The 14,375-nt window shown below is 36.1% G+C and overlaps 1 protein-coding gene across 1 annotated transcript in view; it reads right to left on the reverse strand.

Annotated features, from left to right (window-relative positions):
• ERC2 (ELKS/RAB6-interacting/CAST family member 2) overlaps positions 1-14,375 on the reverse strand; it is a 302,460-nt gene that overhangs the window by 208,845 nt on the left and 79,240 nt on the right. Inside the window, exons 4-5 of the mRNA XM_063411966.1 lie at positions 8,014-8,088; positions 339-494 (exon numbers count right to left, since the gene is read on the reverse strand). Of these exons, the coding sequence (XP_063268036.1) occupies positions 339-494; positions 8,014-8,088 (231 nt within the window). The remainder of the gene's footprint in view (positions 1-338; positions 495-8,013; positions 8,089-14,375) is intronic.

A 14,375-nucleotide genomic window follows, 5' to 3' on the forward strand; every position in this document is an offset into this window, starting at 1 on the left:
CCATATGGGCACTAACACTTTCATTTCTTCTGCAGCAAAAACCCCCAAACAATAAGCAAGCAATAATGTTTTATGACTTTGAAACCAGGAAATGTGTCACATCACTACATATTTACTACCTGCCTGCAGTCAACTCCCAACAGTCCGTGGACAATAATTTGAAATTAATTTGAAATAAATGAAATTATACAAAATGCTTTACTCCTTCATGTCTACTGATTATTATATAGTAGAGATTTACCAAAAGACACACAGATTCTTGTGTTGGAAATGGTCAGGTTAAAACTTTTCTTTCCATTATTTAAACAGTCTTAATCTCTTTTATAAATAGATCTTACCTTATTTTTCATGAACTTTGAGTGACTCTTGTAAACTTCTATTTGTTTGATTTCTTCTTCTCGGTCCTCTGTATTCAGAACTCCATTTGTCTTTAACATCTGTATTTCATCTTCAAGATCTCTTATATTGCGCTCTAGTGAAGCTATTTTTGTATCCTAAGTTACAAAAAAGAGAGTATTGAAAATTATATGAGACATATAGGAAAGAGTAACAAATGTAGATCTGTACTTGAATGAATATCAAATAATGAGACAGCAAAAATAAAAGGTACAAATAGAGAATGCACATAAACCAGGAATAATTCTATCAGCTTTATCTTAAAGAAATAGAGAATTCAGGCCAGACCTCTTTCACCATAGCTGCACAGACTGTAGAGAATACATTCTGGTCCAAATTCCATTTAATTCCTACACAGGGATGAAGGGAGAGTAACAGATGCCCTATTTTATGCTATCATTAGTAACCCTCTAGGCTTGGCTATTCTTCCAAGGTCTGAAACACCAAGCTTAGCCTAGAGAGACCAGTCCATGTCCCCACAGGACAAAGGCCACTTCATTGTCTGAGTCAGCCTGAGGCTCAGGGTCCCAGTTTCTCTGGAGTTCCACCTGCTCTCAAGAGGGAGAAAGGTTGTGTTCTCATATATTTTTCCTTTACTAATCTAGCCACATCACTAAGAGGGGATTTAGCACTTTTTATTGTGAGTCCCAAGATAAACAAAACCCACAACCACTAAAAATTTCTACATCCCAGCCAAAGGCTGCCATGTGTGCCAGCACAGCACTGGAAAAGAGTGAAGCTTTTTTGTTATTTCCAGTCATTTGGAAACTGGCTAAGTTTCTTTGTGAGAGTTAGAAAGATTACAAAAGTGATTACACAAACTTGTCACAATTTTCTGTTTGAAAGAACATTGCAGAATTACTCATTAGGAAATCTGTTCAACAACATAAAGGTTCAACTGCCCATAAAATATTAGAGAATGGATGAAGTTCTTGTTCCATTGAAATCAATATTAAATAAAAAATAAATTTAAAAAATCAAAAACACACAAAACAAACCAACCTGATTCACTAAGACCAGGTTATTATGTTAGAAAGCTAATTTGGGAAAAAATACAAATGGAATTGATCCTTTATCAAGGACAAGCTAAGCTTGAATCACTGCAACTTTGTTTCTGTTGCTTTCTTTAGATTGCATAAAAACAAGCAAAAAGCCCAACTCCTGAAATAACTTCTTTCATAGCAAAGCTAGGCAAATTTAGCAATTTAAGACACAGGACAGTCTGGATGAAGTTCCAAAAAGTATCTGAATTCTTGGTACTGAAGTGAAAAAGAATCTCAGACTATTTTTGAAGAGCACTGTTATAAATCCAAATAGAATGAAAGTTAAGGACTAAGCAATGTTATTTAGATGGCTCACTGTCATTCCTCTAACATTTTTGCTTTTATCTTTATAGTCAACAATAAATCTCAAACTGAGAGAAGTTTTCTTTTGTTATTTTCTTATTCCAACAAAAATTAATTTTAAAATCAATTTCAATTCTAAAACAAAGAAGTAAAGTATTGTGTTGGAATGAAAAGGGGAAGAATTCTCATTGAATCTTATCATTTAAAGACGTTGCGCAAGAGGCAAAATATTGCAAGAAAAGATATAGAAGTATTTAAAAGCTCTCAAGACTTAAGCACAACACAAAAATAATTGTAGATCTCACAGATACTGTAATCAATTCAGCTTGCTCCATTACACTTCATTTCAGAAATATTTTCCTCCTATTTTTGAAGATAAAAGCAAAAGCTAAGCTTCACTACATTTTGGAATGACTTTGCAATGAAATATATTAATGCTTACATGAACAGTTATGACATGACATCTGGGAATAGTCTTCATCAAATCTCTCCAGCTAAGTCTATAAGAGTCTGCCTTTTTGTACTGCCTTTGTATTTTACGTGTTTGCAAATATAATATGGCAGACACAATTTTTAGCACAGCCTGCTACGCTCTTTAGAAGGTTTATACATCACAGCACAACATTTAAACTTTATGAGAAAATATCTAAAATAACTTGTGGAAGCATTTTCTGTACTTCTTCAGAAAGAAGTACATCATAAAATGAAGCTTCATCATAAAATTGAAGTCTCTGAGGAAAAGTTTATTTTTCATCAATCTCTGCATACTGTGATTAGATATGTGTAAAAGCCATTTTCCTATGTCTTGAAAAATTGTCACTAAGTTTTAATTAACTTTTTATTGAAACAGAAGCAAGAAATTTCACAAATTTTGTGGAAGTCAAAGGTACTGTTCCCTATTGCATGCTGGCCTGCCAAGAAAACCTTACAGGTTTCCTGCCTGGACAACTGCTGCAAAGTGAGGAACCTTGTAGGTCAAAGATAATACAGAGAGCCCAGAGTTCCCAGTGGGTGCTGCCACAGGGGAGCTGGGCTGACTTACAGGATGAATAGAAAGTTAGGTAGCTTTGCATTTGCCAGAAGTTTTGACACATTCCCATAAAAAACTTCTGATTCAGCTGAATCAGCATTTTCCCACAGAAAATTCAATTGGAAAACTCCAACCAGTCTTGTTGGGGCACAGGTCTGGCAAGCTTTCTGAAACTGAAATGGGAACAGATGCAATATTTCCTTCAAACCTCTAAGTTTAGACCCATCAGCAACCTTCTAAAAAACTACATGAGTCTATGGTGAATCACAACACTGCAATAATATTAAGGAAGCAGTTTAGTATTAAATAGTACTAATAAACATCTTCTGAGCTCTGAAACAATACAGCACTTGCTCAGATTTTTTCAGGCAGGCCCTCTAAATCTGTAAAAAGACATAAGATTATGTAGCAGGATTTGTGATAGAGAAATCAGGACACTCACCCTAATCTATCCCCTCCTTCCAGCAGTAACCAATACTTCTTCCTTATCTCCTTTATTAGAACAGTTGCAGATATTCTGTGAGAGGTTAGGGCTATTTAGGTTTCTGCTGGCTGGACCTAGCAGAAACCCACCTCTTTTGGAATGTGAAAAAAATTAGTATGTGTCCTGATACTGAAGAAAACAATATTTCATAATGGAAAAACATTAACAAGTGAGTTTCCACAATGACATTTCATGAATCATATCAGTTCTTACAAGAGTTCTATAGTACACTTCCTAAAAACTGAGGGTCAGGAAAAGGGCAAAACATTTGTAAATAACCACAGAATCACAGAATATTCTGAGTTGGAGGGGACTCACAAGGTCCAAGGTCAAGTCCAACTCTATATAATAGAGCATTCCAGGGTGTTTTGCTCTGAGAGGAAAAGTAAGGAAATGCTAAGGAAATAAAATTCATACATGATAAATTTAAATTATGTCTGCAAAATTTTGCTTGTAGGGCATTCAACAAGCCATCAGAAGGAAATATTTGAAATTTCATATTTAATAAAGCTTTAATTTAAACATATGTATATACACAGGCTGTCAACACACAAAACTAACCTTACTGTATGAATTTTTACCTTATCAATTTAATGCAGAGATATTTCAGGCTTATCTTTGAAGATAAGGGAAGTGAAAGTTCATGCAATCTTTACAATAGAGGATGTTGCACTGCAAATACAGAAACACACTACTCTAGAACCAAACCCATACCTGAAATATCACAGCTGGATCAATACATAAAGATGGCTCTTTCTGCAAGTAAGGTAAATCACAAATATTTTCATTTACTTTACAGCTTACCTTTATAAAGACTTATAGTTGCTAGACGCCACACATTTTTCTATATACTATCCTTAAATTGAGTTCTAGGCCATATCTGTAGGTAATTTCTGATTTTCTCTCTCAAGTAATATCACTGTTTTAGTGATGAGAGTATTAGACCATAGCAGCACGTAATGGCTGGGTTGGAAGCAGTATTTCAAGGTCATTAATCCAACTCCATGCCATGGGCAGGGACATCTTCCACCATCCCAGGTTGCTCCAAGCCCCATCCAATCTGGTTGGGAACACCCTCATGGAAGGGACAGCCACAGCTTCTCTGGGCAACCTGTGCCAGGGCTCATCATAAAATTCTTTTTCTTCATATGTCCAATCTAAATCTATCCTATTTCAGTTTAAAACTGTTGTTTTTCCTTGTCCTATCACGACAGACCCTATTGAAAGGTCTGTCCCCAGTTGTCCCCACCTTTCTTGTATGCCCCCTTTCAGTACTGGAAGGCTACAAGGCCACTGAGAAGCCTTCTCTCCTCCAGGCTGAACAGCCCCAACTCTGCTAGGAGTCAGTACAGGAGAGCTGCTCCAGCCCTCTGATCATTGCTGTGGCTCTCCTCTGGACTTGCTTCAACAGAGATGAGCAAGTTTTGACCCGATTCACGTGCTCAGGAGTACTTATCATAAAATCAAGTGAAAAGCGGGTTTCCTTTTAATCTTTTTTATTTTACTAATACATGTTAATCAACATTGAATATCACTGATATTCAGAATACATTCAAAGATATCAGTCATCTGGCATTTGCCAGCACACAATATGCAAGGAAGCAGCACAAGTGCATTTGCAGTTAAAGGAAAGGATTTCCATGTACTGGTTTTATTTTAGACTTTAAGAGACTAAGATTTAGGCATGAGGGAAAAAAATGCAGTTTAATCACATATACCCACAGTCAGAAAGTCAAAAGCAACCACTGCATCAAAACTAGACTAGTCTGAGGGAAAAACAGGAGCATGTGGGAGAGGGAAGCATCCTGCCCTCCCTTAGTTTTGTGACTCCACTTTCCACAGAAAAGTGCTTCTGGAGGATAAGGTCAGTTGCAGTAAAGAGAACCAAGTAAAGACTGTAGTGAGAAACAATAGAGCAGAAGACATGGGACATCTGGAAGCAAATGTGTCCACGAAGCAAAACCAGAAAGTTAGGAAAGAATGGCCTGTGCAATGCATCTGAAAAGACAATAGATATCTGGAAAGGAATAAATAAAGCAAGAAAAATAGGAGTCAAGGCATAGGATGTGAACTTTCCATCTTTTTTTTGTTTGCCCCTTTTTTATTTTGCATGAATATACAGGAGCTAAACACTGGTCAACACGACACCAGTTATGCAGAAAATGCAGTTGCTGTAAGAATAAGCAACTACTTGCTAAGCTTTAGAGAGAAGTGCAGATGACAGGACAGGACACATAGTGCAGATGCCTAGGACAAACACAAGAGAGAATAGGTAGGAGAAATGGGTATACTTGATTGGATTAAAGGGAATACAGACTGGGAAAAGGGACAGAAAGAATTCAGCAGTGGCAAGGGACAGAAGAAAACCACAGAGAGAATAGCAGGATTTATGAAGGAGGGAAAGCTGCATCCTGGCAGAGCATGGGGGAGCCATGGAAGGCACTCAGACAAAAGCTGAAGTGGTGAGGGGCTGGGTGTGGTGAAGAGAAATGTAAAACTGCTTGGAGTGTCTGCGTGGGGGAGTGGATGGCCTGAGACTGCCATATTACAGCTAATCCTCTCCCTCATTCTGCCCTCAACACTGTTGGGAAACAGTTCCTTCAATGCTTCATCATTCAAAACAAATGTTCTGCATTTTTTCAAAACAAATGCTATCTGGATTAAGGCAATTTAAATTTACTTGAAAACGTTCCAAATCTGGAACTTGTAATGAAAACTGCTGTTTAATCATGTGGATTTCAACATCTTACATTTGTTCCTTTTCTTTTCAATATTAGGCCTACTTTAGACAGGGGCAACCCCAAAGGGGCATGTGTTCATAGTGACAGAAAGAACTGAGTGCCTCAGAGGCAAAAAGCAGCTTTGCATCAGCACTCCAGCAACAGGATTACAGCCTCACTCACAACAAATGAAAGCCCTATCTATAATACCTATATATCTATAATAATCTATAAAGATCTGATTTTTAAAAAGTGGAACATTGTACCACGCCCACCTCTCCAGGGAATCAGACAGAAAACACTTCAGTGTCTTCAGGAACAGACACTGTCAGGAGCAACTACAGTCATCACATGTGTCATTCATGTGTCCCGTTCTTTTGAAAGACTTTTAGTAAAGGAAGAGGGACTGAGAATTAATTTCAACATGGCCTTTACATTGGTATATAACCCACATGAAAGACTGTACATTATTCTAACACATTGCTTTTGTATCCCAGAACTTTTAAATTTATAATTCTGAATATTAATAGGAAATCCCAAGTTTCTCAGCCAGTATCTTACTTTCCAATTTACTTAGGAAAATGAGTTACTGCAAAAACATAGATTTCATACAAAGACTTCTGAACTAATGTCCAAAGCAAATATACATCCAAAAATGGAATTCTGTAATCCATGTACCTTCTTTGTTACTCATATAATCCAAACTAATTAATATCTATTAAAAGACAGACACTGTACTTATAAAGTCCTGCTGTTGTTTTAACTGTGTATTTACCACAATGTTCAGACATGCTGAACTCATTTGTTCATAACAGAAGTCACTGGCAAAACGAGGCCTTTAATTTGTACTTTCTTTTAAGATTGAAATGAAAACAGCATTACCAACTCACAAATTATCTCAAGTCTCATGGAATTTCTCTTAAAGATGAACATTCCAGACTCACAGAGTTATGCAAAAATATCAGTTTCACTTTTCAAATTACTATTTTTATTCTTTGTTAGTGTGGAGGGAAAAGCCACAACACTTTAGTAATATTATATATCAAAAAGAGTAAACTATAGTCAGGACTAAGAGAGCTGTTACACCGCATCTTGTCATATCTGCTGATGCAACTAATATTTTCCTTAGGCTGGCTGTAAAATTATGGCCTAATAACTACCAACAGAAAATCTGGTTTTAAAGTTTGAGGAGGAAAACATTTTACATTAGCAAGTTTATTCCATGTACTTTCGATCTCCTAAAACAAGCACATACACACACCCTAGACTTTTTAAAAAGCAATATTCTGTTCTCATTATTCACCACAGCTACACTTGATTTTTTTAATTTAGAAAATGGACCAGGAGAAACAAATACTAATTATTCCTAGCTACAGAACAAAATAAATTGATGTGGAACGAAGCATTCTATACTTAAAGAGTAAAAATCAACGCCTGGTAGGCAGCTGAGTGTCACAGTTGCTTGTTCACTCCTCCTCAGTTGGATGGGAAAGAGAACCAGAAGGCAAAAGAGGGAAAATCCATTGTTTGATATAAAGCCAGTGTAATACATAAAGCAAAGCTGTGCATGCAAGAAAAGCAACATATGGAATCCATGCAGTACTTCCCAGTACGGGCAGGTAGATGCCCGGCCGTTTTCAGGAGACCAGGGCTTCATCAAGCACAAGAGTTAGGAAGACAAATGCCGTGACTCTGAATGTCCTCCCTTCTGTTTGCAGAGGCTGAGCATGACACGAGGGTATAGATTATCCCTTTAGTGAATTTGGGTCAGCTGTCCCTGCTGTGCTCCCTCCTTCTCTACCCCCACCCTACCTGTAGGGTGGGAACAGAGCAAGAAACTGGGAAAGCTTTGACTCTGTGTAAGCCCTGTTGGACAACAGCTAAAACATCAGCATGTTATCAACACTTTTCAGAATGAAATTCACAACACAGCACCAGACAGGCTGCTGCAGGGAAAATTAACTCCATCCCATCCATATCCAGTACATGACTTCATGCTGTTAAAATAACATACAGGGAAACATGCAAAGACCATACCTTCATTTCGATGACTGTTTGCAGAGCCTTTGTCTTTGCTGGCTCAGGCTGAAGTTGGGTTCTTCTATGCAATTCCTGTGGAGGGACACGATAGAAATAAGCCTGACGACTCATCTTTCCATTATTTTTATCACTCACGTGAACTAACTGCAACAAAATAGAAGTCTGATGACAAGAAGCAGGTAACTCTAAGTGCTACAGGTGCTTCCCCGGCTGTAACCCCTCTGCCATCACTGCCCTCTCTATCTTTTGTTACAGTCAACTCTGACAGCACATGCGCTTTTCCTGAAACCCCTTATCAATAATTAATGTCAAGCATGACAACCCAGCAAGGCATTTCTTAGTCCAGATCCAATGCTGCTGTTGCTGCTTAAACACCAAAACTTCATTCAATTGTGTTACTAATTGGAACACTGGTAAGAGTTAAACCTTTTACTGCAGCTTCTTCTTGATTTTTCCTCTAATGTCTGAAATAAGTCATTTAAACACATTATATTCAAATTTGACATTTTAAGGATAATAATTATGTAGTGGGCTGATGCAGCACACGCTACAGTAGCATTTACATTTCAGTTTTCACATTTTCGTGACTGTTTTTTACGCATCTTAATCCACTGGCAAAAGAAAAATGGATTGCATTAGTTAAGACAAAGGTAACACTACCAATACATACTGGTCTTTATAAAAAACAATAATAAAAAAAAACCCCAAAGAGTACGAAGACAGCAACACTCAGTCTCATGAAACCATAGTTGTATCTTGGTATGATATATCTCAATAAAAAACTCACCTAAGTATCTGGAAAAAAAGTCGTAAAAGTGTGACAAAACACTTTTGTTTGAGATTTTGGTGAAACTTATTCCATTCTCATAAACCATCTGAGAAGTTTATGAATAAAAAAACCTGAAACAGGACAGATACAGTCCCGTTTCTACTCTTATGGAGTCCTTATGTTCTAAAGGACAGGAGTCTCATCCTTGATGTCTTTATGTCCCAGTTCTTTCTACTGCAGTGTTCCACACAGGCTGCTGAACTAACCTTGTAGCCATGAAACAGACATTTATGCTTGAGGTCAAGGAGTCAAGATCATTCTTGACTAGGTCTTGCCTACCTTACAATCCACAAGTTCAAAAGTTATAATTGTATGTATCACATACTATCAATCAGTTTCCTCTTTGTAGCAAAAAATGTATTGCTTACCCATGACTGTGAGAAACAACTGCTCTCAAAGGCTAAGTAATAGGAGTGATCTACTGTATGTTATTAAACTAAAGCCTACTGCTAATAAACATCTTTATAAAATAGATTTTAAAAATGTGCAGCCTAATATGTTAATATAACTGAGACACATTTGTATACCTAATGCTAAGTCTGAACATTTTTTTAAATTAGATTAAATATATTGCAGGTGCATATACATATATTTAAACTACCACCAATAGATAATAGTGAACTTATAATTTTGCTTTTATGCATTTTTCAAATGCTTTGGCATTTATGAAATTCTTTCTGCATTTATGAAATAGTATCTCTGATCAGACCTTTTTCCTTGTTTTTTTTTTTTTAATTTAAATGCAACTTTCTATATTATAAAAAGAAAGATCTTTGTAAATCTCCTATGCAAGGAATTTCTCAATCACCACTAGCTGTTTGTCTTAGATGAAATAAGTACCTTCACTGCACAAATGTTTTAAAAAGTAAGAGTATGTAATGAATTTGTCATACAGTTACACAAAAGAATAGTTGGCCAGTCATACCACTATCAGATCAGCAAAAATTACAGCTAATTCTAAGACCAGACTTTGCTCCCCAAGGCCACATAAACTGAGCTGGAATATAAACAGGATTCCACACATTGCCCAGGGAGACAAACCAGAGTTTCCACCCTCTTAGCCAAAGATGTATAGACTGCCAAAGATGCATATTCCGAGATGTCTATCATAGCATGAAGCCTTGCCTCATAATGCTTTTCCTGTTTGCTTTATGAATCAATCTGATGCTGGCTGACTTAAAAGCTTTTCTTCTCTATCCCTGATGGTAAAATGAAGCAGACTTTAGGATTCTGGAGAAGATCAGAAAATTACTCCCACTTTATTACTTTGTGTGGGTTTTCTTCCAATGAGATTCAAATGTGTGGAGACTCCCACAAGGCTCAGTTCTTGAATTTATGTTGTTCTATGTATGTGCTTTTTCATTTGGGGTACCTGATTCAGGGGTATACTTTTGGGGCACTAATTTAAGGATATACTTTATGTGCATGATACCTTACCCTGATTGTTTTACTGTCTGAGGTCATCTGGAGGCTTTCAAATTTGCCTGAACAGCTAAGCAAGAGATATTCTAGAGATTTCAGAAAGTCGTCATAGCCTAAGGAAACCAGATTTTTATCCATTACATCATTTCTGGAATGATGTGTATTGCTTGTTTTCAATTTCTTTTAATAAAAAGCCCAGGGAAACAAATAAGAAAGTGTGGGGGGAAAAAATTCAAAAACTTGCCAGGGACAGTATCTTTAAACCTAAACTGTATTGAAGGGAACTCTTGATTCTTATATCCATAAAAAAATTATTGTGTCATTGTCTCTGCAACAATCAAAACCTATACTAAAATTCTCAGAGATGCAATCATTTATAAAATTAGATTTTCTTTATATCCCTCTATATGACACCTGCAAATGGTAGTAATTCTGAGTAACCACTCTGCACATGCAGATTAATTATAATGCAGTGTAACCAAATGCCCGCACCTCGTATTTCCTGATAGTGCTTGGTTGTCAATGTGATTAATGCACCCACACAAAACTGGCAAGTACTCAGATCTTCTTCACAATTAAATTTACTTTAATAGTCTTTGCTTTTGAGTAAAATGAGACCCAATCAAAACTTGTCCATTGCTTTCTCATTCCACAATATTAGGTTAGCATCTTGTATTGGCTTCAGAAGTAACTTTAGCACACAGTCTTACCACTAACTTAAACACCAAAAAAAGTCCAAAGAGGAGACAGATTATAATCTTAAAATACTGGTGGAAGGTGAATTCTACCTTTCTGTAAGAAATTGATAGGAAGATGTTGCAAGATTTTGGTATTATTCATTGATGCTGAAAATTCCCGCTATGTGCCATAATTGGAACCTAATATTAATTACCCAAATAAAACTGTGGTTTTATCCCAGCTTTATTAAAAGACATTTCATCCCTTGGCTGCAGAAAGTCAGGGTGCTGCAAACTGATCCCTCTTTACTCTGTTTCTGAAGAATTTTATTAAGATTCCCAAGACATCCATGACTGTGTTATTCTCATTGGATGATACCAATACTGTCAATGCAGTTCAAGGTTTTCCTTTATTTATGCAAAACTGCCTTAAATAACGACACAAAGTGCTAGGAAGGAAATGTTCAGAAAAACAGTCAGTTTAGAGATGGTGTGAAACAGTGAGTGTTTGCATTGGAGGAAGAAATAAAATTAAAGGCAGTATAAAAATTGGCACGAGAAACCACTGTGTCGGTAAATGCAGCTTTTTGCCTTCAACAAAATGCACAAATCTGCAAATCACAGCAGGCAATGCCATCGGAGCTGCTAGTTCTCTCGAACACCTCAAAGCACACTGGTTCCATTCTCCTGGAAAAGAAAATCTTGGTAGTTCTTCCACAGGGTCAGGTTGTCTGAACTTTAAAATTTAGATCAGCAGTATTTTAATATTTCGATCACTCATTTAAGTAAAAGCACAGCACTCACCTAAAGTGTCTAAACAGTAGTGTTTCTTTAGCCAAAGATACCATTAGAGACACTGATCAAATTAAATTTAACCAAAATACTAGAAAAATATAACATACAGGAATTAATTCATTCTTAACATACAGATTTATCTGCTGTTTTCTAGCTCTTTACATCTACCTCCAGCCAAAAGAGTCTCACAGTAATTTAAAGGAAAGTAGATTTAAGAAATCCTGATCAAACTCTTTGGCTTTCTGGAAACCACAAACTGACAACACACAATTCCCATGTCTGTCTTCAGTGTGTAGGAATAACGAGCCCTGTTATTGGAAAGCATTCTAAAAATCATGTTAGCATGAATTTTCTTTTAAAAATATCACCATTTTAGGCATTTGATCTCTGGGAAAACCTGTTAAAGAAATTTCATCAAATTCCAACAAATTTTAGAGCTTGAAGAAATGAATGTGTGAGTATAAGGACATGAAATGAAAAATTAGAGGAAATATTAAGAGCTGATAGCTACAGAAGTTCTGCAGAGATTTTCTTTGTAAATCAGATGTATTTAAATTTGTTAAGTTCTCAGAGTTAAGCAAAATACTCAGATGTATGCCTAATTATCTCTCCATTCGTCATTTTAAATAAACAAAAAATTTAATGAATATGAAAGAAATTGCAATAATCAGGTCATAGCATAGGGTTAAAATGTTTTAAAAATCATGGAAATTGTATACAATAGATTCAGGGGGGATGGAAAGAAAGGTAGGCCCTGGGAAAGGGAGCCAGGGTTGGGTAGGCTTGGGAACGGACTGTCTTTACTAGATCATGTGAAACTGCACCTGCGTAATCAGTAAATGATAAAGGATATGATTGTTAGATTATGATTATTCAGTAATTGAATATGATTATTGTTAGATCGCAATAAGAATCATGAGAAACTCTGTTTGGGGGGCTTGGAAATTCATGTTTGGGTAAAATCAATGTATACAATAGAACAATGTAAGTTCAATAATTAATATGCAGTTATATAATGAAGAGGGTATAAAAATATGTGTTACTATGCTAACACAGGGACCACCATCAAACTGTAGAACAAAGGTCAATAGTCTATCACAACAGACAAGTCCAGCAATAATTTCAATGGCCTCAGTACAACTCTTGAACTATGAGTCTAACACCATCCCTGAGCTACATTAAAGAATTTGGAGACGTACAGAAGAGTGTGAGGGAGAAAGGAGATTTTATACCAGTTGAAAACCACCATATTGAATCACAAGACCAAGTACTTCTTTGCAACGATCAGATTTCCATATATTCCTGAATTCATTCCTATAAGAGGTGCTTATGATGTTTTACTAACATACCTAAAGAAAAACTATCAGGAAAAATAATCTGAGCATTAAGAAACTGAGCTTTTCTTTGACCTGTATGTCAAAAACACCTTAAGCAACCACAAGTGTTGTCATACTGGATGTTTGTCCTCTGGCAAGAGACCACATACAAGAAGTTTCAAGTGAAAATGTGATTTGTATACAAAGCTTGCAATGCACGTGGGACAATTTAGTTTGTAATTGAAAGCACACAGTGTGTTTCCTGAAAGGAGCTACTGAAACTCCACTTTTATCAGAATTCTTGAAAATTTATTTCTTTTCTTTGTAGAAGGAATAAAACTTCTAGGGATCATTTTCTGTTTTGCACAATATCATTAATCTCTTTTCGTCGTACAAAAATTACTTCTCCAAATTTAGGAAAAAGGAAGAGCTATTGTTCAACATGGATTTTGAGAACAATAAACTTTGATGATAAACAGTTTTCACCCTTTTCACCATTTTCTTTAAGAATGCATAACAATGCTTGAGTGTCTGCAGTAAAGGAAGGCCATGTATTTGTTTTCAGGGGTAGTCAATTAGAATCAGAAAATAGATGTTCCAACTTCTGCTTATACTTCTGCTAAGCAAATATACTGTAGAAACATCATGGGTAAAATCTTTCTCTTTTGGGTGCATATAAAGCTTTAAAACTGCATGGAAAAATATGCCTTTCTTTGTAAAGATAAATGTTTAAAAATTCATTTATTAATAACTCATCTAAAAAGAGTCACTTAATTTGCAGTAGGAGACATAAATGAAACATTCGGAGTTATAAAACAGGATTTTTAGCTATTTGGTTTTGGGTGTGGGGACCTTTCTTTAGAAGATTATCTTTTTTTAAAATCACATCTTCAAATCCTTAAAATGCAAAATCCTTATTGTAACAAATCCTTTCTGTAATCCATAGTGTTTAAAAAATCCTTATCCAACAAATCCATTATTTTAAAGACTTATTTCCATTACTTCCCTCCCATTTAGAAGCCTAAGCACACAAAGAACTTTTTAATAGGGCTGAAAAAGAAAGCAATATCCCATCAGTTTTAGAATAAGTGTAACACTAACTGTGTAGTAATAATGGAATTCCACCTTAGGGTGTAACTAAGAATAGACTTCCCTTGCTCCTGCCATCAAAAGCATACAGGCAACGCTTAAAAGGGTAAAGTCATAGCAAAGATTACCAAATACAATCCCAAGATCCGGAACACACAGTAGAGATGCTGCCGTGTGCCAGCTCCACTCTTTATAAATAATAAAAAAGCAAAACCATAGAAATGTGGACAG

Source organism: Prinia subflava, chromosome 14, assembly GCF_021018805.1.
Source record: "Prinia subflava isolate CZ2003 ecotype Zambia chromosome 14, Cam_Psub_1.2, whole genome shotgun sequence".
NCBI lineage: Eukaryota > Metazoa > Chordata > Aves > Passeriformes > Cisticolidae > Prinia > Prinia subflava.